The 26648-nt window shown below is 42.3% G+C and overlaps 1 protein-coding gene across 1 annotated transcript; it reads left to right on the top strand.

The window, feature by feature from the left end:
* The first annotated feature begins 1289 nt into the window (after nucleotides 1–1289).
* On the top strand, nucleotides 1290–25753 carry LOC311117716 (phosphatidylinositol transfer protein alpha isoform-like). The gene is made up of 12 exons (XM_084192644.1): nucleotides 1290–1423; nucleotides 4114–4144; nucleotides 7913–8058; nucleotides 11130–11221; nucleotides 11932–11939; nucleotides 20795–20869; nucleotides 21340–21423; nucleotides 22794–22871; nucleotides 24082–24192; nucleotides 24616–24738; nucleotides 24884–24949; nucleotides 25126–25753. The coding sequence occupies exons 1-11, from the start codon at nucleotides 1407–1409 to the stop codon at nucleotides 24929–24931; spliced, it is 813 nt and encodes a 270-aa protein (XP_084048770.1). The 5' UTR covers nucleotides 1290–1406; the 3' UTR covers nucleotides 24932–24949; nucleotides 25126–25753.
* The last annotated feature ends 895 nt before the right edge of the window (nucleotides 25754–26648 follow it).

The following is a 26648-nucleotide window of genomic DNA, read 5'->3' as shown; positions in this document are numbered from 1 at the left end:
TAATGGCTGGCAACTTTCCAAAAAGAAAAATGGCCTTTACTGATAAAGGAGGTGTTTCATTATAAAGTAATGCTGTTTTAAGAGTCTTGAGTCTCCACCAGAGAACAGGCTTTTACAGTTTACTACTACACCAGAACTCAGCTTCCCAATTCAAACTATTTTGTATTGGGTGTCGTTAACACACCAATTAAGAGAGTTGGAGTGAAGTGATACCTAAAAAAGAACAACATGATTCCAAAAAAACATTTAGGCATTTTAGATGATTGCTTGATCACTGAGGATTAATTGCTGTGGGGTAATTAAAGTAAACATTAACATTCAAGTGAAAAGCATAATACTGTAACATTGTATGTTTTGAACTCTCACCTAAAATCATAATGGTAATGGGAGTGTTTCACACATGTACAGCAGTGGAGGCTGGTGGGAGGAGCTATAGGAGGACAGGCTCATTGTAATTGTTGTAATGGAATTTATGGAATGGAGTCAAACGTGGTTTCCAAATGTTTGATGTGTTTGATGCCGTTCCATTAATACCATTCCAGCCATTACAATGAGCCCGTCCTCCTATAGCTCCTCCCACCAGCCTCCTCTGATATACAGTGAGGTGAAGTCAGCATAGGTGGTTGACAATAGTAGCATCCACAATTTCATGTTGCTCCTGACCTGACCTTGATAGCAGAATAAGGTAGGTCTGGAATGGATGGATTATTTGTGTTGCTCTACTCTTGCTCAAACTTATTGAAGGCTGAGCCACTGGTTTGACTTGCTGGGGTTGCTACTAACCTGTTCCAACAGACCAACACAAGAAAACACAGGGTGTTACTGGGTTCAGCTGGCCTCCACCAACTGTCACAGCCAAGAAGCCTGAATGAGGAGTGAAACCAGGAGGACTGGAATAACAGTGAAACTGAACCACTGTGACAGGTGAAACAACTTACAAACCAATGCACTTCACTTAAAAAAACCACAACATTTGACCTAGGTAGATTTCAATTGAAGAGCCTACAGTTTTCCATAAGTAGACTATTTACATGTGGTCCAGGCCAGGCATAAGAAAAAAGAACCTAACTTGTCATTAGAAATAAGAATTTGCATGTGGTTAAATAACATATTGGTTTTCATGTGTGATCAGCGCAAACAATGGACAATAAATAGCGTGTCTGTTTCAGGTCTGTATGTTTTGTTTAGAATAAGGATGGTTACTGGGTTACTGACTGGAGGTGTGGTCGCCACCAGGACGCCGCGCCCCTTTCGGCGTCTGTCAGGAAGTGAATTCAAGAAAAATAGGAGCGCAAAACCGCGGAGACAGTGGGGCGCAGACGGACAAACATACAGCTGCCGATTTGGAGTTTTTACCAGTAAAGTAGACATCTGAATGCTGCATATACACGGACAACACTGCCAAAATGCTCATTAAAGAATTGTAAGTAAAAATGTTTGGAAAGATATGCTGTTTAGTTAACTTGTTACGCAGGAGAACGATGGATTCGTTGTCATACACAGGCAAACATTGGCAAAATGTATTGCGTGACAATTCTCTTCTATTCGTTTATAGTATTTTTTCTGTTAGTCTAGTATAGTCTACTTACCATTTGGGAATTCGAAAAACACCTGTGCAAGTTGGTATTATCTGTGTTTTATCATTGCGTAAAATGTAAAGTTTGTCAGTGGAGAGGCTATTGACTGTGTCCTCACTGTATGGACTATATGGATGGACTCATTGAATGAATTCATCAAGTAAAATAATCATTAACATTGGCCAAAATGGAAATGTATTGTCAGTCAAAATTATTTAATTATCTTAACTGACAAAGTGCCACTGTAACATTGTAACCATAACTTGAATTCTAATCATCCCATGCATCATCAGGCCTACTAAAACACATAAAAGGGCGTGCCTTTATCTAAAACTAATCCAAAGTATAAACTTGCATGACATGTCATCTAACTCATTGGTTACTAGAGCCAACAACTGCCATTTCAACATGACAGCCAGATGCCCCAAACCTGCCTGTATCAATACTGTATAGTTAGTACGGTGCCTGTCTGGGCTCCCATTACACCTTGATCTGTTATACTGAAATATTCAGGGGTGCATAGACTGGGAACAGGTGGTGATTATTGCCTATTGTAGACTGACAGAGAACATGGCCAAACCTAATTGTTTTCTGACAATAGACCTATACACCGGGCTTCAATTTCTTCCATGACAATATTACAGCTAGCATCAGTAGCACGTTCAGGCTTGCAATGTTCATAGTTGGTAGGTAGAGCTGGGTAGGTATTGGCTACTTATCGTAATGAACGAAATAAGCAAAATGCCTGCGGTAAGTGATCGGTATCGATAATTTAGGCTAAACGTGTTTTGATTAGCCTACTCTTAGCAGTTGCTATCAGAGAATTGTCAGTCAAACTAATAAATCGAGTGATAAATTAGATGAGCAATAACATTAGTCATGAGCTGCAGGTGTACAGTGGGGAGAACAAGTATTTGATACACTGCCGATTTTGCAGGTTTTCTTACTTACAAAGCATGTAGAGGTCTGTAATTTGTATCATAGGTACACTTCAACTGTGAGAGACGGAATCTAAAACAAAAATCCAGAAAATCACATTGTATGATTTTTAAGTAATTAATTTGCATTTTATTGCATGACATAAGTATTTGATACATCAGAAAAGCAGAACTTAATATTTGGTACAGAAACCTTTGTTTGCAATTAGAGATCATACGTTTCCTGTAGGTCTTGACCAGGTTTGCACACACTGCAGCAGGGATTTTGGCCCACACCTCCATACAGACCTTCTCCAGATCCTTCAGGTTTCGGGGCTGTCGCTGGGCAATACGGATTTTCAGCTCCCTCCAAAGATTTTCTATTGGGTTCAGGTCTGGAGACTGGCTAGGCCACTCCAGGACCTTGAGATGCTTCTTACGGAGCCACTCCTTAGTTGCCCTGGCTGTGTGTTTCGGGTCGTTGTCATGCTGGAAGACCCAGCCACGACCCATCTTCAATGCTCTTACTGAGGGAAGGAGGTTGTTGGCCAAGATCTTGCGATACATGGCCCCATCCATCCTCCCCTCAATACGGTGCAGTCGTCCTGTCCCCTTTGCAGAAAAGCATCCCCAAATAATGATGTTTCCACCTCCATGCTTCACGGTTGGGATGGTGTTCTTGGGGTTGTACTCATCCTTCTTCTTCCTCCAAACACGGCGAGTGAAGTTTAGACCAAAAAGCTATATTTTTGTCTCATCAGACCACATGACCTTCTCCCATTCCTCCTCTGGATCATCCAGATGGTCATTGGCAAACTTCAGACGGGCCTGGACATGCGCTGGCTTGAGCAGGGGGACCTTGCGTGCGCTGCAGGATTTTAATCCATGACGGCGTAGTGTGTTACTAATGGTTTTCTTTGAGACTGTGGTCCCAGCTCTCTTCAGGTCATTGACCAGGTCCTGCCGTGTAGTTCTGGGCTGATCCCTCACCTTCCTCATGATCGTTGATGCCCCACGAGGTGAGATCTTGCGTGGAGCCCCAGACCGAGGGTGACCGTCATCTTGAACTTCTTCAATTTTCTAATTATTGCGCCAACAGTTGTTGCCTTCTCACCAAGCTGCTTGCCTATTGTCCTGTAGCCCATCCCAGCCTTGTGCAGGTCTACAATTTTATCCCTGATGTCCTTACACAGCTCTCTGGTCTTAGCCATTGTGGAGAGGTTGGAGTCTGTTTGATTGAGTGTGTGGACAGGTGTCTTTTATACAGGTAACGAGTTCAAACATGTGCAGTTAATACAGGTAATGAGTGGAGAAAAAAAAACTAACAGGTCTGTGAGAGCCGGAATTCTTACTGGTTGGTAGGTGATCAAATACTTATGTCATGCAATAAAATGCTAATTAATTACTTAAAAATAATACAATGTGATTTTCTGGATTTTTGTTTTAGATTACATCTCTCACAGTTGAAGTGTACCTATGATAAAAATTACAGACCTCTACATGCTTTGTGAGTAGGAAAATCTGCAAAATTGGCGGTGTATCAAATACTTGTTCTCCTCACTGTAGTTGGTGTTTAAATGTGTTGTAATTTGATGTTGCTCTCTCTCTCTCTCTTCTAGTCGAGTCATCCTCCCCATATCTGTGGAAGAAGTAAGTAGTGACTGAGTCATTTCTATGTGTTTTAAACTCTTGCTTCATGTCACAAATCAAGCTGATTAAGCTACATTCTCGTTTTCTGATGCAACGGTTCAAATTGAGCTCAACCATTACCTAGCCCCATGAACGTGCCGTAGACACCAGCGGAACATTCATGGGGCTAACCCATTACCTAGCATGCCTATGCTCTTGAGGAATCAGGGCAGTCTGTATGTCAAGCAGTTAGTCTCCATTGTGTTCCTCTAACCTTGAAGTTCCTGTTTGTACACACCTTTTTATGATAGCGTGTGGTGTGTGTGTGCGCAGGCGGTTGGCATGGTTTTCATTATGTTCACATTTGCAGCATATTAGTTGCAGTGGTTAGCCAGCTACATACAGTCAGGTCAGACATTGTCAGAAAGTATTAGCCATGTTAATTAAAAAAGAGCACCTTATTCCGACTGAAGCTTTGCAGTTTAAGTCATTAGTTGTGGGTCGTTCCATGTCATTTCAGCAAGCCATGACACCCATCTCAGATTGTTCTGAAATCATTTCTGTAATTAGAAACAGATAAGATTAGCATTCCTGCAACATTATTTTGTTGAAATATAATTTGATCTCTGAGAAATGTAGCTAATTGATTGCACCCAAATTGGCCAATTTAATTTATAGGATTCAAGAAATGGTCAACAGCCACCCACAGATCCCCCAAACCAATCCCAACCCAGTATCCGTTCTCAATGTCTGACAAGTAGTATGGAGCTGCGGCTCTGAGTATTGTTTCTTCATCCTATGTAATGTATTCTCAGTGAATTTGGTGATATTTTTTCCCCCTGTTCAGAGAAATTAGTAATTTAAGTTGTTAGGTTTATGTCCCATCCTACATCCTGATATTACCAAGTTCTGACCACTAGATGGTGCTGTGCCTGCTATTAGGTGAAAAAAGTTTGAAGAACTTGTTAAAGAGAGAGTTCACCCAAATTACAAAATGGCATGGGTTTCCTTACCCTGTAACCAGTTTATTGACAAGGTATGACAGCAAGGAATGCTAATCTTTAGTGCTGAGCAATTAACCAAAATGTTGGTTATTTTTTGTTTTTTAAACAACTAATTGACTGACGTCGGTTCAATTATTTGAATTCCATTTCATTCTGTTTTTTTCCCTGTGAGCTCAATGCACACATTGCGCTGCAGTTTCTCTAGAGATAAATCAGATCATGCCCGAACTGTGCAATGTAATAGGGAGTTGTAGTTTCCAAAGGCCAATGTTCTACAGAAAACGTGGTAATTAACTACAATGACCATAATCCATTGCACGGCTACTTACTGTTTATTTTACGACAGAAGAATGTGCAATCGAAGGGATACATGTAGAGCAGTTTCATCGCGAGGTATCTCTACCTGAAAATACATGATATAAGTGGTTGATAGTTGGTATTCAGCAGTCATAAAAGTATGCCTTATTTACTTTGAAGAACTACTAAAATAGTGATTTTGTCATGAGATGATATGTTGGAATGAAATAATAAAGTAATCAAATAAAACAAATGTAATATACACAACTGAAATAATTTATTAAAGTAATGTGAATAACTGATGGTTAATAAGTGATAAGCAGTCATGGGCAGTTGTAAATGAGAACTTGTTCTCAACTGGCTTACCTGGTTAAATAAAGGTGAAATAAAAAAATAGTTTTATTCTGTGTTACAGCATTCAACACTGGAGAGTGCATAAAAAATAAAAAAAATATCGAAGCAGAAATCGAAAATCATGATTTTTTGTAGAATCTAAACGAAACCGAACTGACCTCAAAGAGCACTAATTGCTCAGCACTACTAATCTTATCTGTTTCTAGCAACACAAACGATTTCAGAACAATCTGAGATGGTGGGTGTCGACATCCTATTTCTTGTGCTTTTTGAGGTGGAATGACCCTTGTATGTTCCGACCAGATTTCATTTCATCAGACATAATCTTGCATTCCATCTTGGCAACCAAATTTATCAGCAACAGTGCTGGTTCCTCCGTTCTCTCTCCTTCCTTCTCAGTCTCCCTCTCTTTCTCCATTTGTTCGCAGAGTTATAGTCACCAGCATCATTCCCCCCCCCCCTCTCTCTTTTTTAAAAAGCTGACTTTAATCCGTCTCAATTGTTTTCCCCCAAATAAGATCACGTATCAAGGATCATAACCCTATATTCCATTCATAACCTTACATAAGGGTGATTCCTCATGAAATTAGAACAAACCATGTTTTGGGGGATTTTCACAATTTTATCCATAGAAGGGTCCTTTTGGAGGAAGGATTGTTGACATTTATATCTTATTGCATAATTAATTGTTGGAAGATTTGTGACCAAGGCCTCCTTTAATACTCCATAATGTTTCATCTACAAAACAAAAGTTGGTGTCATATGAAGCTTTACCGCTTGCTCTTTATTATGAGTAGTACTTTTATTTAAATATCACATTTCTTATATAAATGTATGAATATAGAAAAATATAAACATGAATATTGAAAATATACCATTTAGGATTTGGCAAATGTTTCTATATATTGTTTAACATAATATACTATACATGCATATCAAAGTTCCAGAGTGGGATCTCTGCTACTTTTACTTACAGTATAAAAATGGATTCAAAATGGTTGCCCTATGCTAGTGATTTGCAGGATGTGCAATGATATAAGTAAAAGGAGGGCTTGGATTGGTTAAATTGCCTACTATGCCAATTTCTCTGTATGAAGTGGGCCATAACTTTAAAACTTCCTCAGCCAGCCTTCGTCGGCCAGCCTAAGGAAGATAGCAAGATGAGTCACACACACTTAGGGAGATGATAGGTGAAACACTGGTTTTACACATGTTGTCACATTCCTAATCACCCACTCGCACATGAGATGGAGCCACCAAAATACCTATTTGGTAGAGGATGTGATTTTACCCCCTCTTCCTCCAAACAGAGCTGTTTCACCTGTTAAAAGCATCTAATTTTGGGATGACGTATCAAATCAGCCCGGTACGAACTAACAACCATACACACTGCACTTAAAACGGCACCACTGGCGCACTAATGCCCTGTAATTGGAGGGCTAATCTGTGATTTTAAATGTCAATTGGTTGTTGGTTGCTGAGTAGTGTCTGTGCAGCAAGCGAGTCACCAGTTCCCTGTGAGTCATTAGCTCCCTTACACACATTGGGCGTGTTCCAGGACAACTTTATTGCAGTCACGCTGCACACAGCAACCAATGGTTGCGTGTCACATCATCGACTGCTGCTGGGTGGCTCAAGGCCTGTGCTGGCTGGGTGCTGGTGGATGGACGGTGTGCTGCCTAGGCTGGGACAGCAGAGTTGGAGACAGTAATCCACCTGTCTAAGGACTTTGACAGAGCTCTACACCCTCACATCACTGGCGAGCAGCCAACGAGGGAATTGTTGGCAGTGAGACTGCCAGAGAAAAAGAAAAACAAATGCCAAAGAGGGCTATTACAGTACGTTCCTTATGCTTGCTGACAGTCCTGTTAACCTGTTAAGCTGAAGTCAGTGTCTGTCTGGGCTAAATGCACAAGGAACGCCCAGTGGTGGAAACAGAAAACTGTCCCTGTCCAGGTGATCTGAGGAGTGCATGGTCAGGGATTTGTATGTGGGGAACTGAGTTAATACAATCCCCCTTGTTCATGAATTAATTTCCCCCACATTTGTGCCCACTGAAGTGGTTGCAGCTGTCTGTTAATGCAACTGGTGAACAATGGGTAACTGTAGCTCACTCCTGTCTTCCTCTTCACAGTACCAAGTGGGGCAGCTGTACTCTGTGGCTGAGACCAGTAAGAATGAGACGGGTGGAGGAGAAGGGGTGGAGGTGCTAAAGAATGAACCCTATGAGAAGGATGGAGAGAAGGGCCAGTACACCCACAAGATATATCACCTGCACAGGTACGATTGGTCCATCCATCTATTTATCCATCCATCTACCCAGTTACTCCCATCCATCCACCCACCCACCCACACCACCCACTCACCCAATGGTACAGTAGATACCCATTGATTCTTGAAGAATGTAACTCATAAATCCGTCATGAGCTTAGTTCAACTGTCATACCCCAACAGAACCCAAAATATAAGCTTGTTTTAGTCCATTGTTTGTAAACAATATAATTTTAAACAAATACTGTATAGCCTCAAAACATGGTTAAAACTATAATGGTCAGTCCTTGCATCCATAGTTACAGTGGGGAGAACAAGTATTTGATACACTGCCGATTTTGCAGGTTTTCCTACTTACAAAGCATGTAGAGGTCTGTCATTTTTATCATAGGTACACTTCAACTGTGAGAGACGGAATCTAAAACAAAACTCCAGAAAATCACATTGTATGATTTTTTTAGTAATTAATTTGCATTTTATTGCATGACATAAGTATTTGATACATCAGAAAAGCAGAACTTAATATTTGGTACAGAAACCTTTGTTTGCAATTACAGAGATCATACGTTTCCTGTAGGTCTTGACCAGGTTTGCACACACTGCAGCAGGGATTTTGGCCCACTCCTCCATACAGACCTTCTCCAGATCCTTCAGGTTTCGGGGCTGTCGCTGGGCAATACGGACTTTCAGCTCCCTCCAAAGATGTTCTATTGGGTTCAGGTCTGGAGACTGGCTAGGCCACTCCAGGACCTTGAGATGCTTCTTACGGAGCCACTCCTTAGTTGCCCTGGCTGTGTGTTTTGGGTTGTTGTCATGCTGGAAGACCCAGCCACGACCCATCTTCAATGCTCTTACTGAGGGAAGGAGGTTGTTGGCCAAGATCTCGCAATACATGGCCCCATCCATCCTCCCCTCAATACGGTGCAGTCGTCCTGTCCCCTTTGCAGAAAAGCATCCCCAAAAAATGATGTTTCCACCTCCATGCTTCACGGTTGGGATGGTGTTCTTGGGGTTGTACTCATCCTTCTTCTTCCTTCAAACACGGCGAGTGGAGTTTAGACCAAAAAGCTCTATTTTTGTCTCATCAGACCACATGACCTTCTCCCATTCCTCCTCTGGATCATCCAGATGGTCATTGGCAAACTTCAGACGGGCCTGGACATGCGCTGGCTTGAGCAGGGGGACCTTGCGTGCGCTGCAGGATTTTAATCCATGACTGCGTAGTGTGTTATTAATGGTTTTCTTTGAGACTGTGGTCCCAGCTCTCTTCAGGTCATTGACCAGGTCCTGCCATGTAGTTCTGGGCTGATCCCTCACCTTCCTCATGATCATTGATGCCCCACGAGGTGAGATCTTGCATGGAGCCCCAGACCGAGGGTGATTGACCGTCATCTTGAACTTCTTCCATTTTCTAATAATTGCGCCAACAGTTGTTGCCTTCTCACCAAGCTGCTTGCCTATTGTCCTGTAGCCCATCCCAGCCTTGTGCAGGTCTACAATCTTGTCCCTGATGTCCTTACACAGCTCTCTGGTCTTGGCCATTGTGGAGCGGTTGGAGTCTGTTTGATTGAGTATGTGGACAGGTGTCTTTTATACAGGTAACGAGTTCAAACAGGTGCAGTTAATACAGGTAATGAGTGGAGAACAGGAGGGCTTCTTAAAGAAAAACTAACAGGTCTGTGAGAGCCGGAATTCTTACTGGTTGGTAGGTGATCAAATACTTATGTCATGCAATAAAATGCAAATTAATTACTTAAAAATCATACAATGTGATTTTCTGGATTTTTGTTTTAGATTCCGTCTCTCACGGTTGAAGTGTACCTATGATAAAAATGACAGACCTCTACATGCTTTGTAAGTAGGAAAACCTGCAAAATTGGCAGTGTATCAAATACTCCCCACTGTATGTCTATGAATTTGAGAGTGGTTACATTTCTCCAGCCGCATCCCTCAGCTGTTTCCCAACAAATTGGTGGGGTGTTCATTTCGTTATTATTTGAATTGCAGATCTTTAAAAAATGAAGAAATTATAAAATAGTTTCACAACCTTGTTTGTAAGCTTTCAAATTATACTGAACAAAAATATAAATGCAACAATTTCAAAGATTTTACTGAGTTACAGTTCATATAAGGAAATCAGTCAATTGAAATAAATTCATTAGGCCCTAATCTATGGATTTCACATGACTGGGCAGGGGTGCAGCCATGGGTGGGCATGGGAGGGCATAGGCTCACCCACTTGGCAGCCAGGCCCCCCCCCCCCCCCCCCCAGACGATCCCACAGGTGAAGAAGCCGGATGTGGAGGTCCTGGGCTGGCGTAGTTACATGTGGTCTGGGGTTGTGAGGTCAGTTGAACGTACTGCCAAATTCTCTAAAACTTTGTTGGAGACAGCTTATGGTAGAGAAATGAACATTCAATTCGCTGGCAACAGCTCTGGTGGACATTCCTACAGTCAGCGTGCCAATTGCACGCTCCCTCAAAACTTGAGACATCTGTGGCATTGTGTTGTGTGACAAAACTGCACATTTTAGAGTGGCCTTTTATTGTCCCCAGCACAAGGTGCACCTGTGTAATGATCATGGTGTTTAATCAGCTTCTTGATATGCCACACCTGTCAGGTGGATGGATTATCTTGGCAAAGGAGAAATGCTCACTAACAGGGATATAAACAAATTTGTGCACAATTTGAGAGAAATACGATTTCTGTGCGTGTGGAACATTTCTGGGATTTTTTTATTTCAGCTCATTAAACATGGGACCAACACTTTACATTGCGTTTATATTTTTGTTCAGTGTATATCAAATTCAACCGTTTATCTTTTTCAGTGATGAAGATACGGATCTCTCATGGTATGGCGGGCTATACAAATAGGGTGAACTTTGAGCACCTCTATCTCCTGAATGTTTTGGCATTTAGGGCCGAAAAGTCACTCTCTCACTACTTCTACCGTGGGCAAACGTGTGGAAAGTTTTGTTAAATTGGGTGCGGTGGGTGTGGTCAAAGGGATGTGGTCAAAAAGGGATTGAATTCATATGGATCAACCTTATGATAATAACTGTCTTACTTTCTCTCTGCAGTAAAGTGCCAAACTATGTGCGCATTCTGGCACCATCAACTGCTCTTAACATCCACGAGAAGGCCTGGAATGCTTACCCCTACTGTCGGACCGGTAAGTCCCTTGCTCTTTGTTACCTACCCCTTCTGTAGAGAAAGAAGATGTTGAATAATTAACTTGTGCATACATGCTAGCAGCCAGCACTGTGAGGACATGCTATTGGAATCTATGTCATGTCTGGACCAATAGCCAGACATTGGGTATTACTAGTGTATAAAGACACTTCTCAGTTCAGTTGGCAAGGAGTTAGCCAATTTCAAACAAATGTGAAACTATTGAGATATTGTTTTGAAAACGTCTGTTCCCCTAAACATTGTTTACTGTCTGTCTCCTCATGTCTCTTCACCTGTTGCAGTTCTTACAGTAAGTACTGTTTTCTTCTATACATTTACAGTATGTTACTGTTTACTTGCACACTATTCAGCTGGTGAAAGAGGAGCTGGTAACCTTGCCTGTCAAAAGGAAAGGAGAGAAGCGCAGAGAAAGACCGACACTCGTTTCGCCAGGGTGAACGTGTGTGTGTGCACATGCATGTGCATATGTGCCTCTTTCAGTTGTTATTACCAGTACCACTGCTCTTAGCTGATGTATCCCTCAAGATGTAATCACTTACAGTCCATATATTAGTGTCAGTTTCAGACCTGGGTTCAAATACTATTTGAAATCTTTCCAATACTTTGAACGTTTGCTCTAGCCTACCTAGACTGCCAGATCAAATCAAATCAAATGTTATTTGTCACATGCGCCGAATACAACAGGTGTAGACCTTACCGTGAAATGCTTACTTACAAGCCCTTAACCAACAATGCAGTTCAAGAAAGAGTTCAAAAATACAGTTACACAATAAAATAACGAGGCTATATACAGGGGGTACCGGTACCGAGTCAATGTGCGGGGGTACAGGTTAGTCGTGGTAACTTGTACATGTAGGTAGGGGTAAAGTGACTATGCATAGATAATAAACAGCGAGTAGCAGCAGCGTAAAATCAAAGGGAGGGGGGAGGTGGCAATGTAAATAGTCCGGGTGGTCATTTGAATAATTGTTCAGCAGTCTTATGGCTTGGGGGTAGAAGCTGTTAAGGATCCTTTTGGTTCTAGACTTGGTGCTCTGATACCGCTTGCCGTGCGGTAGCAGAGAGAACAGTCTATGACTTGGGTGACTGGAGTCTTTGACAATTTTTTGGGCCTTCCTCTGACACCGCCTAGTATATACAGTATCTCACAAAAGTGAGTACACCCCTCACATCTTTTCATGTGACAACACAATAAATTACACTTTGCTACAATGTAAAGTAGTGAGTGTACAGCTTGTATAACAGTGTAAATTTGCTGTCCCCTCAAAATAACACAACACACAGCCATTCATGTCTAAACCGCTGGCAACAAAAGTGAGTATACCCCTAAGTGAAAATGTCCAAATTGGGCCCAAAGTGTCAATATTTTGTGTGGCCACCATCATTTTCCAGCACTGCCTTAACCCTCTTGGGCATGGAGTTCACCAGAGCTTCACAGCCACTGGAGTCCTCTTCCACTCCTCCATGACTACATCACGGAGCTGGTGGATGTTAGAGACCTTGCACTCCTCCACCTTCCGTTTGAGGATGCCCCACAGATGCTCAATAGGGTTTAGGTCTGGAGACATACTTGGCCAGTCCTTCACCTTTACCCTCAGCTTCTTTAGCAAGGCAGTGGTCATCTTGGAGGTGTGTTTGGGGTCGTTATCATGTTGGAATACTGCCCTGCGGCCCAGTCTCCGAAGGGAGGGGATCATGCTCTGCTTCAGTATGTCACAGTACATGTTGGCATTCATGGTTCCCTCAATGAACTGTAGCTCCCCAGTTCCAGCAGCACTCATGCAGCCCCAGACCATGACACTCCCACCACCATGCTTGACTATAGGCAAGACACACTTGTCTTTGTACTCCTCACCTGGTTGCCGCCACACACGCTTGACACCATCTGAACCAAATAAGTTTATCTTGGTCTCATCAGACCACAGGACATGGTTCCAGTAATCCATGTCCTTAGTCTGCTTGTCTTCAGCAAACTGTTTGCGGGCTTTCTTGTGCATCATCTTTAGAAGAGGCTTCCTTCTGGGACGACAGCCATGCAGACCAATTTGATGCAGTGTGCAGCGTATGGTCTGAGCACTGACAGGCTGACCCCCCCACCCCTTCAATCTCTGCAGCAATGCTGGAAGCACTCATACGTCTATTTCCCAAAGACAACCTCTGGATATGACGCTGAGCACGTGCACTCAACTTCTTTGGTCGACCATGGCGAGGCCTGTTCTGAGTGGAACCTGTCCTGTTAAACCGCTGTATGGTCTTGGCCACCGTGCTGCAGCTCAGTTTCAGGGTCTTGGCAATCTTCTTATATCTTTATGTAGAGCAACAATTCTTTTTTTTCAGATCCTCAGAGTTCTTTGCCATGAGGTGCCATGTTGAACTTCCAGTGACCAGTATGAGGGAGTGTGAGAGCGATGACACCAAATTTAACACACCTGCTCCCCATTCACACCTGAGACCTTGTAACACTAACGAGTCACATGACACCGGGGAGGGAAAATGGCTAAATGGGCTCAATTTTGACATTTTCACTTAGGGGTGTACTCACTTTTGTTGCCAGCTGTTTAGACATTAATGGCTGTGTGTTGAGTTAATTTGAGGGGACAGCAAATTTACACTGTTATACAAGCTGTACACTCACTACTTTACATTGTAGCAAAGTGTCATTTCTTCAGTGTTGTCACATGAAAAGATATACTCAAATATTTACAAAAATGTGAGGGGTGTACTCACTTTGAGATACTGTAGGTCCTGGATGGCAGGAAGCTTGGCCACAGTAATGTACTGGGCCGTACGCACTACCCTCTGTAGCGCCTTACGGTCAGATGCCGAGCAGTTGCCATAACAGGCAGTGATACAACCGGTCAGGATGCTCTCGATGGTGCAGCTGTATAACTTTTTGAGGATCTGGGGACCCATGCCAAATCTTTTCAGTCTCCTTAGGGGGAATAGCTTTTGTCGTGCCCTCTTCACGACTGTCTTGGTGTGTTTGGACCATGATAGAGCGTTGGTGATGTGGACACCAAGGAACTTGAAGCTCTCAACCTGCTGCACTACATCCCCGTCGATGTTAATGGGGGCCTGTTTGGCCCGCCTTTTCCTGTAGTCCACGATCAGCTTCTTTGTCTTGCTCACATTGAGGGAGAGCTTGTTGTCCTGGCACCACACTGCCAGGTCTCTGACCTCCTCCCTATAGACTGTCTCATAGTTGTCGGTGATCAGTCCTACCACTGTTGTGTCATCAGCAAACTTAATGATGGTGTTGGAGTCGTGTTTGGCCACGCAGTTGTGGGTGAACAGGGAGTACAGGAGGGGACTAAGCACGCACCCCTGAGGGGCCCCAGTGTTGAGGATCAGCGTGGCAGATGTGTTGTTGCCTACTCTTACCACCTGGGGGCGGCACGTCAGGAAGTCCTGGATCCAGTTGCAGAGGGAGGTGTTTAGTCCCAGGGTCCTTAGCTTAGTGATGAGCTTTGTGGGCACTATGGTGTTGAACGCTGAGCTGTAGTCAATGAACAGCATTCTCACATACAGTGGGGAGAACACGGCGCTTGTAACGCCAGGGTAGTGGGTTCGATCCCCGGGACCACCCATACACAAAAATGTATGCACACATGACTGTAAGTCGCTTTGGATAAAAGCGTCTGCTAAATGGCATATTATTATTATTATTATTATTATTATTATTATTATTATTAACAAGTATTTGATACACTGCCGATTTTGCAGGTTTTCCTACTTACAAAGCATGTAGAGCAGGGGTGTCAAACTCATTTTAGCTCAGGGGCCACATGGAGGACAATCTATTCCCAAGTGGGCCGGACCGGAAAAATCATGGTATATATAACTTAAAAACAACAACTTCAGATTGTTTTCTTTGTTTTAATACGATCAACATACAACATAAAGCTGGAGCCTGAGGACAGTGTGTCCAAAATAGTACAAGCACAACATCACTATTAATCATAAAACACGTCAAGTTTATTAGAAAATTCTAAAGAAAAAGAACACACAAACACAATGCCTCAGTGATTAACAGAACTGTTTCACAGATCACAGAACTATATCAGGGTGTCATTTCTCAGGCAGAAATGTAGATACAAATAATGAAATCCTGTTCCCCAAACAAGTGCAAGAACCACAGAGTCAAGAATAGGTTAAATATACAAATAAAATAAAATCAATTAAAAACAATAGCACATCAACATAAAAACATATAAACATAAAGCTGGAGCCTGAGGACAGTGTCCAAAAGCACAACATCACTATTAATCATAAAACACCTCAAGTTATTTGAAGGTTCTGAGGACAAAGAACACACAAACACACAATGCCTCAGTGATTCACAGAAGTATATCACAGATCACAGAACTATATCAGGGTGTCATTTCTCAGGCAGAAATGTAGATAAAAATAATGAAATCCTGTTCCCCAAACAAGTGCAAGAACCACAGAGTCAAGAATAGGTTAAATATACAAATAAAATAAAATCAATTAAAAACAATAGCACATCAACATAAAAACATATAAACATAAATCTGAAAGCGTTGCTCAAACTCCCGTAACAGTCCCGTTATTTTATCTTTGAACCGCTTCATGTCTGCCACATGTTGGGTCGCGCACACATTTTTCAGACAGGGGAAGTGAGCTGCATCACCACCGGCAAGTTGCGTCTCCCACAATGACAGCTTCAACTTGAAAGAACGTATGCTGTCATAATACTGCGTGACAACTTTGTTGCGCCCTTGCAGCTGTTTGTTCAAGTTATTCAGGTGCTCTGTAACATCCACCATAAATGCAAGGTCCTGCATCCATTCTGCGGAATGAAATTCTAACACTGGTTTGCCCTTTTCTTCCATGAACTGTTCAATTTCTTCTCGTAAATCAAAGAAACGCCTCAGCACAGCACCTCGGCTTAACCATCTTACCTCAGTGTGGTATGGCAGGCCATAGATGTGGTCTTTCTCTCTGAGAAGGCTGTCAAACTGACGGTGATTCAGGCTTCTGGATCGGATGAAATTAACAGTTTGGATGACCACCTTCATGACATTATCCATCTTTAATGACTTGCAACACAAAGCCTCCTGGTGCAAAATACAGTGAAAAGTCAAAAAATCACGTCCTCCATTTGCAGATGGCACTTTCTCTCTGAACTTTGTCACAACGCCTGCTTTTTTCCCGATCATTGAGGGCGCACCATCTGTAGCCAGGCTGACAGCGCGGGACCAGTCCACTCCGACCCTGTCCAGCGCGCCGACAAGTGCGGTAAAAATATCAGCTGCTGTCGTTGTATCTGTCATCGGCACCAACTCCACGAACTCCTCGGTGACGGTCAATGTGTCATCAACTCCGCGGATGAAAATGGCCAGTTGTGCAACATCTGTAATGTCCGTGCTTTCATCAATTGCAACCGAAAATGCAATAAATGACTTTACTTTTTGCTTCAACTTCAACGATCGGAAATCCTGTCTGCAACTGTGTTTCTTGTCAGGCTGATATTTGCAAAAGCCTGCCGCTTTTCAGGGCACACAATCTCCGCTGCCTTCATCATGCATGTTTTTACAAATTCACCCTCACTAAATGGTTTTGAAGCCACTGCAATTTCATTAGCAATGAGGTAGCTAGCTTTCACTGCAGCGTCACTGATGTCTCGGCTGTGAGTAAACACAGACTGCTGTTTCTTCAGACCCGCCAACAGTTCATTCACCTTCTCTCATCTCCGCTGTCCTTGAAAGTTGTCATATTTGTCGGCATGAAGACTCACATAGTGGCGATGAAGGTTATATTCTTTCAGCACTGCAACATGCTCTGAACACACCAAACATACAGCTTTCCCATTCAATTCCGTGAATAAATAGGATGACCATTTTTCTTGGAACACTCTGCACTCTGCGTCCACTTTTCTCTTTTTTGACAGAGACATATTGGGGCAATGAGGGTGCCAAAGCACATAATGTTAAAAGTAGAAGCCGTAATAAATATCGCGGGCAAAACAAAGTAGCTCATTGGCTGCACGTGCTTGACCTACTTGCTCTGCCCCGGTATAAACAGTTTGCTTGCTTAACACAATTGCTATTGCGCCATCCAGTGGACGCAATTGGAACAGCAGTTTATTTTATTGAAAAATTGCAGCGCATTTTTATACTTTACAAAAAAAATACAATAAAAAAAAAGATATTTTTTTTCTCAATCATCTCGCGGGCCGGATTAAACCCGTTTGCGGGCCTGGACGTTTGACACCCCTGATGTAGAGGTCTGTAATTTTTTATCATAGGTACACTTCAACTGTGAGAGACGGAATCTAAAACAAAAATCCAGAAAATCACATTGTATTATTTTTAAGTAATTAATTTGCATTTTATTGCATGACATAAGTATTTGATACATCAGAAAAGCAGAACTTAATATTTGGTACAGAAACCTTTGTTTGCAATTACAGAGATCATACGTTTCCTGTAGGTCTTGACCAGGTTTGCACACACTGCAGCAGGGATTTTGGCCCTCTCCTCCATACAGACCTTCTCCAGATCCTTCAGGTTTCGGGGCTGTCGCTGGGCAATACAGACTTTCAGCTCCCTCCAAAGATTTTCTATTGGGTTCAGGTCTGGAGACTGGCTAGGCCACTCCAGGACCTTGAGATGCTTCTTACGGAGCCACTCCTTCGTTGTCCTGGCTGTGTGTTTCGGGTCGTTGTCATGCTGGAAGACCCAGCCACGACCCATCTTCAATGCTCTTACTGAGGGAAGGAGGTTGTTGGCCAAGATCTCGCAATACATGGCCCCATCCATCCTCCCCTCAATACGGTGCAGTCGTCCTGTCCCCTTTGCAGAAAAGCATCCCCAAAGAATGATGTTTTCACCTCCATGCTTCACGGTTGGGATGGTGTTCTTGGGGTTGTACTCATCCTTCTTCTTCCTTCAAACACGGCGAGTGGAGTTTAGACCAAAAAGCTCTATTTTTGTCTCATCAGACCACATGACCTTCTCCCATTCCTCCTCTGGATCATCCAGATGGTCATTGGCAAACTTCAGACGGGCCTGGACATGCGCTGGCTTGAGCAGGGGGACCTTGAGTGCGCTGCAGGATTTTAATCCATGACGGAGTAGTGTGTTACTAATGGTTTTCTTTGAGACTGTGGTCCCAGCTCTCTTCAGGTCATTGACCAGGTCCTGCCATGTAGTTCTGGGCTTATCCCTCACCTTCCTCATGATCATTGATGCCCCACAAGGTGAGATCTTGCATGGAGCCCCAGACCAAGGGTGATTGACCGTCATCTTGAACTTCTTCCATTTTCTAATAATTGCGCCAACAGTTGTTGCCTTCTCACCAAGCTGCTTGCCTATTGTCCTGTAGCCCATCCCAGCCTTGTGCAGGTCTACAATTTCATCCCTGATGTCCTTACACAGCTCTCTGGTCTTGGCCATTGTGGAGAGGTTGGAGTCTGTTTGATTGAGTGTGTGGACAGGTGTCTTTTATACAGGTAACGAGTTCAAACAGGTGCAGTTAATACAGGTAATGTGTGGAGAACAGGAGGGCTTCTTAAAAAAAACTAACAGGTCTGTGAGAGCTGGAATTCTTACTGGTTGGTAGGTGATCAAATACTTATGTCATGCAATAAAATGCAAATTAATTACTTAAAAATCATACAATGTGATTTTCTGGATTTTTGTTTTCGATTCCGTCTCTCACATTTGAAGTGTACCTATGATAAAAATTACAGACCTCTACATGCTTTGTAAGTAGGAAAACCTATAAAATTGGCAGTGTATCAAATACTTGTTCTCCCCACTGTAGGTGTTCCTTTTGTCCAGGTGGGAAAGGGCAGTGTGGAGTGCGATTGAGATTGCGTCATCTGTGGATCTGTTGGGGCGGTATGCGAATTGGAGTGGGTCTAGAGTTTCCGGGATGATGGTGTTGATGTGAGCCATGACCAGCCTTTCAAAGCACTTCATGGCTACTGACATGAGTGCTACAGGGCAGTAATCATTTAGGTAGGTTACCTTCGCCAGACTCGGTCAGGGAGAGGTTGAAAATGTCAGTGAAGACACTTGCTAGTTGGTCTGCGCATGCTTTGAGTACACGTCCTGGTAATCCGTCTAGCCCCGCGGCTTTGTGAATGTTGACCTGTTTAAAGGTCATGCTCACATCGGCTACCGAGAGCATGATCACACAGTCGTCCGGAACAGCTGGTGCTCTCATGCATAATTCAGTGTTGCTTGCCTCGAAGCGAGCATAAAAGGCATTAAGCTCGTCTGGTAGGCTCGTGTCAGTGGGCAGCTTGCGGCTGGGTTTCCCTTTGTAGTCCGTAATAGTTTGCAAGCCCTGCCACATCCGACGAGCGTCAGAGCCGGTGTAGTAGGATTCAATCTTAGTCCTGTATTGACGCTTTTCCTGTTTGATGGTTCGTCTGAGGGCGTAGCGGGATTTCTTATATGCGTCCGGATTAGTGTCCTGCTCCTTGAAAGCGGTAGCTCTAGCCTTTAGCTCGGTGCTGATGTTGCCTATAATCCATGGCTTCTGGTTGGGATATGTACGTACGGTCACTGTCGGGACGACGTCGTCGATGCACTTATTGATGAAGCCGGTGACTGAGGTGGTATACTCCTCTATGCCATTAGAACATATTCCAGTCTGTGCTAGCAAAACAGTCCTGTAGCGTAGCATCCGCGTCATCTGATGATTTCCGTATTGAGCGAGTCACTGGTACTTCCTGCTTTAGTTTTTGCTTGTAAGCAGGAATCAGGAGGATAGAATTATGGTCAGATTTGCCAAATGGAGAGTGAGGGAGAGCTTTGAATGCGTCTCTGTGTGTGGAGTAAAGGTGGTCTAGAGTTTTTTTTTTCCTCTGGTTGCACATGTGACATGCTGGTGGAAATTAGGTAAAACGGATTTAAGTTTCCCTGCATTAAAGTCCCCGTCCACTAGGAGCGCCACTTGTGGATGAGAATTTTCTTGTTTGCTTATGGCCTTATCCAGCTCGTTGAGTGTGGTCTTAGTACCAGCATCGGTTTGTGGTGGTAAATAGACGGCTACGAATAATATAGATGAGAACTCTAGATAGTGTAGTCTACAGCTTATCATGAGGTACTCTACCTCAGGCGAGCAATACCTCGAGACTTCTTTAACATTAAACATTGTGCACCAGCTGTTATTTACAAATAGACACACAACCCTGCCCCTCGTCTTACCAGACGTAGCTTCTCTGTCCTGCCGATGCGCAGAAAACCCAGCCAGCTCTATATTATCTGTGTTGTCGTTCAGCCGCGACTCGGTGAAACATAAGATATTACAGTAGGATAGTCTTAATCGTAGATCATCCATTTTATTTTCCAATGATTGCATGTTGGCCAATAGTACGGATGGTAGTGGAGGTTTACTCACTCGCCTACGAATTGGGGTGTACAGGTTAGGGACTATTCTATTGATTGATTAAGCCAGGCATGCTCAATCAAGCACAGATAAAGTATTTGACATGATTTCAAATAGTGTTTGAACCCAGTATGTGTTGGTCACTTGAGATTGATTTCGTTGATCTTATTTATTGCTCTTCCTCCCACAGAATGAATACATGAAGGACAATTTTCTGATTAAAATTGAGACATGGCACAAGCCCGACATGGGGGATCAGGCCAATGTGAGTGAGCAGCTAAGTAATGAGTCTGAATGTATACCATTTCAACCATGGACCACCAGCACATCAAATTCAGTTAGCAGATTTCTTATTTTACTGTATCTATCAGACTCCAATCAGTCACTTCCATTGACGTCATTTGAGTGTCCGTCCACTGACTTTATGAAAAGATATGGAAACCCTTCTCATGTGTGCATTTTTTGTCCTCAGACCTGCTTTGTTGGGTATGACACTGAATCAACATTTACACATAATGTATCAAGTGCTATGTTATCAGGGTTGGGATCAATTCAAATTCAATTTCCCTCGAAATTGGATTTAGAATTGCAATTTTAGTTTATTTCCTGAATTGAGTGGATTTAAATGTAATTGGCCCCAACCCTGCATGTTATACTTGGTCTATGTAGTGACTACTAGTGAGGCATTCTTAGCTCTTGAAGTGGGTAACTTACTATAAATTATTCCCTGCATAGGTACATGGACTAGACCCAGAGCAATGGAAGAAGACTGAAGTAGTCTACATTGACATCGCTGACAAAACCCAAGTGGATGCCAAGGTGAGAGCAGTGATTGATCAGTGTGAATGTACTTACAACTTATTATTAGTAATAAGCATGCTTTAAACTCTCTTACTGTTCTAAACCTAGACACAGCAGGGTCGTATTCTTAAGGCAGCAAATGGAAGAAAATGGACTGAAACAGGGAGGGACTACCTGAACTTGTCCAATAGAAATTCCCTTACCGAGAAAGCAGGCTTCTGGCAAACAGTTGTGGCATATCTTTGGCCAATTTGCTGCAAATTTGCAGCCAGCTCATATTTTCAATTCAAATTAGTTTTGTGGCAAACTGTTGCGACAAATTTGCAGCGACTTGTGAACTTCTGGAAAACAATTCTGGGAAACTTGTGGCAAACATTCTACTGTTTGCTGCAAATTTGCTTCAAACTGATTATGAATATGCAAATTCGATCAGGTTTTTGGTTACTTTGTGTATTAACAACATTGAAATGTATCTAAATAAACCAAACCAAATCACATATACATTTAAATGAATTTGCTTCTCACAGAGAACTAAATATACTAGTTGTACTACAGTGCCTTCAGAAAGTATTCACACCCCTTGACTTTTTCCACATTTTGTTATTACAAAGTGGGATTAAAATTGATTTAATTGTCATTGTCTTTGTCAACGATCTACACAAAAGGTCTAGCATTTGTAAAAAAAAAAAATCATTACAAATAAAACCCTAATACTGTATATCTTGATTAGATAAGTATTCAAACCTCTGAGTCAATACATGTTAGAATCACCTTTGGCTGTGAGTTGTTCTGGGTAAGCTAGCCAGTCAATGGTGCTGACAGATTTAAACTGATCTAACTAGCTAGCAACAAAATGTGTTTCACACTATCCCATAAAACATGACATTGCTTACCAGGCATCAATTAGCTTAGACAATTTTCAAGTTTATTATGAAGTTTAATAAGTTAAGACACTCACCGGACAACTTCGGTAGGTAGCTAGCTAGCTAGATAGCTTGGTTTCCATTTACCAACAGATTTTTCTTCACCCTCTGACTGGTCGACATGAACGGTTACTGGTCTTGGAACTCAATGTGTTTACCAGAAACGGCTTCTGTCTGGTAAACTGTTTGCCACTAGAGGCAATAAATATTATTGTTGCCAAAGGTTTCCCGCTGATTCAGCACTAGTAGCAAACATTTACAAACTTCTGGCAACATTTTGTGGGAAGTTTGCCCCAACAAATTCTTTTTTGTAAGGGTTAACACTTGTTTTCATTTTCATTTGCAAAATGTTCTACTACATTTTGCTACGGTGTGCCCTAATGAGTAAGACCCAGTTACCTGAACAGAATTAAATGGAACACTTATCTTTGCATTCTACTCATCTGCTCACTCTGCTTCACACAGGACTATAAGCCAGAAGAAGATCCTGCCATATTCAAGTCAGAGAAGACAGGCAGGGGCCCCCTGGGGCCTAACTGGAAGGTAAAACAAAACCAATATTCCTCCATTGTTGTCATATTTTTCACATCAGCAAATTTCACACGTACAGTTGAAGTCGGAAGTTTACATACACTTAGGTTGGAGTCATTAAAACTCATTTTCAACCACTCCACAAATTTCTTGTTAACAAACTATAGTTTTGGCAAGATGGTTAGGACATCTACTTTGTGCATGACACAAGTAATTTTTCCAACAATTGTTTAGACAGATTATTTCAGTGGGTCAGAAGTTTAAACAGCTTGGAAAATTCCAGAAAAGGATGTCATGGCTTTAGAAGTTTCTGATAGGCTAATTGACATCATTTGAGTCAATTGGAGGTGTACCTGTGGATGTATTTCAAGGCCTACCTTCAAACTCTCAGTGCCTCTTTGCTTGACATCATGGGAAAATCCAAAGAAATCAGCCAAGACCTCAGAAAAAAAATGGTAGACCTCCACAAGTCTGGTTCATCCTTGGGAGCAATTTCCAAACGCCTGAAGGTACCACGTTCATCTGTACAAACAATAGTACGCAAGTATAAACACCATGGGACCACGCAGCCGTCACACCGCTCATGAAGGAGACGCGTTCTGTCTCCTAGAGATGAACGTACTTTGGTGCGAAAAGGGCAAATCAATCCCAGAACAACAGCAAAGGACCTTGTGAAGATGCTGGAGGAAACCGGTACAAAATTATCTATATCCACTGTAAAACGAGTCCTATATCATAACCTGAAAGGCCGCTCAGCAAGGAAGAAGGCACTGCTCCAAAACCGCCATAAAAAAGCTAGACTACGGTTTGCAACTGCACATGGGGACAAAGATCGTACTTTTTGGAGAAATGTCCTCTGGTCTGATGAAACAAAAATAGAACTGTTTGGCCATAATGACCATCGTTATGTTTGGAGGAAAATGGGGGTTGCTTGCAAGCCGAAGAACACCATCCCAACTGTGAAGCACGGGGGTGGCAGCATCATGCTGTGGGGGGGCTTTGCTGCAGGAGGGACTGGTGCACTTCACAAAATAGATGGCATCATGAGGAAGGAAACTGATGTGGATATTTTGAAGCAACATCTCAAGACATCAGTCAGGAAGTTAAAGCTTGTTCGCAAATGGGTCTTCCAAATGGACAATGACCCTAAGCATACTTCCAAAGTTGTGGCAAAATGGCTTAAGGACAAGTGTATGTAATAACTTTGTCTTTACCTCTGCAGAAAGAGCTTCCCAGCAACACAAACTCTCCTCACATGTGTGCCTATAAGTTAGTCACAGTCAATTTCAAATGGTGGGGAGTCCAGAACAAAATTGAGAACTTCATCCAGAAGGTACAGTAAGAGACTTGTCAATTATTCCAGTATTTGCATAATATTCTGTTAAGGTGCCTACATGTCTGCGTGCCCAGCCCATATTTTACTCCAGTTCAAATATAATGCCAGTACAGAGGCAAAGTCCAGTATTTTCATATCGCCCACTGTAAATGCAAAAAATAACTCTGCCCTGAAACCGTGAAGAAGAAACTAGTAGACAGAGTTGGCTGAGAAATAAGATATCCAAAGCTGTGCAGTCTCTCTGGGTGTGACTGAAGACTAGTTTACAGTAGACTAAAAAGTGTTTTCTGTCCTCTAGTGGACAGATAGTGATTTGCCATAGAAATGTTACTCCAAGTTGCACATAATAAATGCTGATATTACTAATATTTTTTTCTATGTAATTGTTTTGTCTAATTTCTTCCCGTCTTTGATTTCCAGCAAGAGAAGCGATTGTTTACAAAGTTCCATAGACAACTGTTCTGTTTGATTGATAAATGGATCGGACTGACAATGGAGGACATTCGACGTATCGAAGAGGAGACCCAAAAAGAGCTGGATGAGGTAATGTACTGTACATTTGTTTGGTCGTTGGCATCAATTAACTCCGAATGAGATGTACTACTGTCTTATCAGTTTTGTCATTAGGCTACGGAAATTTGCTAAATGCTTTATCCTACTTATTGATGTGTCTGTGTCTTTCTTTCAGATGAGGGAGAAGGATCCAGTCAAAGGGAGTTCTGCTTCAGAGGACTGAGGCTGTGCAGCTGTGACCGTGAGTACCGCTCTGTCTGCGCGTTAGTGGGAATTATGAGACTGAGTTCAAGCAATACTTCCTCTTATTGTGCACAAGGAACCAAGATTTGTCTTGTCTATCTTGCAGATTTGCATTTGATAGAAGACTATAATCAAGTCTGTCACAGACATCTTTCTCTCCTTCCACTTTTTCAGATCTGTTACTGAGACACCAGCATCTCTGCCCAGTCCCAGTCCCAGTCCTTGGGAATTATATGGCTGTATGCAGACCCCTATATTGTCCAGGCAAGCCATGGAGAGGCCCCAGCAGCCAAGAGGTCCACAGCAACCTCACCTCTGGTGGCCATCACATTCCTAACTAATTATGTCACTTGTCACGTTTTTTTTAATGGAAATTTTGTTTTGGAGTTGTAATGATAGTATTTTCTATTGTCTTTAATTCCTCATGTGTTTTGTGGACAAAGCTGAATTTGTTGGTTACTCCTCCTGTCTTTCAAAATACTATAATGTCTCTGTATTTCCCTCTTGGTTACAGTACATTTTTCTTGCCCGGGGCCAACCTGAATCAGCAGGCTGAAATCCAGTTGTAGTGTTATGGCTTAGGGATTTTTGGGGTAAGAAATATGAAACAATGTACCTGGTCTCTCTTTGAATAGAGATCTGAGTAAAACATGTTATCCTGTACTGTATTTTTCAGTATTTATTCACAGGTTAATTTTCTCCGGATTGCATAACACTTTTGTGATTTAATGGTTTGAGCAACATTTTGTTGTTCTGTACGACGTATATTATTCAATATTAAAAATAATATATTTATACTCTTTGCATTCTGTGATTGTATTAATTTCATTGGTGCAACAGCTGCGTTCCCATTTTTTATGACTTGCTTGATTTTCATATTTCACAGAAATGGTTTAAAAGATCAAGATAAGAAAATCTCTTAAAACCCATTGTTCATTATGGTTTTTCAAAATGGAACTCAGTCAGCAGAGTTTCCTAACTGTAATTCATTTTAATCCCACTTATTTCACCCTGTAACCCTTTCACATTTACAAATTCCACAAGGTTTTATTTAGATCTACAGACACCAATTTAGACTGCATTTATACCGGCTGAACAGAAGCAGGCTGCCAGATGAGAAGGCTCGAGCCTGTCTTCCTGTGTAAATCAAGGACCACTACAGAAGGTATGTTGAGGGGGGGGGGATATACTGTAGCTATGTTGATAATAACATCCAAAATGATGTTTTTTAATGGAAAGATGAAGGAGAGTGGAGTGATTTATCTTTTTAAAGTAGCTTGTGACCGAGAGGAATAATATTTTTTTTTTGGTGCACATCCCCATAGTTGCCATTTTATGAGGGCGCTTTTACTCAAAAATGTGGCACTGACCGAGTTGAGGAAGCCAGAGGGAGAGGCGAAGCGAGAGGATTTACTCTGCCCAAAATCTGTACGCCTGAGATAAACCCTTTTTTTTGTATGGAGGTCTATGAGAGAGTGTTGAATTAGGTGAAGCTTATTTGATCGAATATACGTTTCGTAATGTTTGGCTGTTAAAAATGTACTGATATAAGTGGTTGCACGTGGCATTCCGTCAACTTTGAGAAAAACTACTTCGTTGTGCCTGTTCACACGCGTGCCTGCCCTCTCATTGGCTAGAATGGTCCCACCGACCTGACCTCACTTACATTCACTCATTGAGGACATGTATTGTAGGAA

This window comes from Coregonus lavaretus (genome assembly GCF_964263955.1).
Source record: "Coregonus lavaretus genome assembly, contig: HAP1_SCAFFOLD_1074, whole genome shotgun sequence".
Taxonomy (NCBI): domain Eukaryota; kingdom Metazoa; phylum Chordata; class Actinopteri; order Salmoniformes; family Salmonidae; genus Coregonus; species Coregonus lavaretus.
Note: the sequence above shows the minus strand (reverse complement) of the source record. Positions and strands in the feature narration are given on the sequence as shown.

Excerpts from the sequence above, each read along its gene's own strand:
- LOC311117716 (XM_084192644.1), top strand. Across the intron at positions 8,059-11,129 it reads AAGATATATCACCTGCACAG|TAAAGTGCCAAACTATGTGC; the intron begins GTACGATTGGTC and ends TTCTCTCTGCAG. Across the intron at positions 24,739-24,883 it reads CCCAAAAAGAGCTGGATGAG|ATGAGGGAGAAGGATCCAGT; the intron begins GTAATGTACTGT and ends TCTTTCTTTCAG.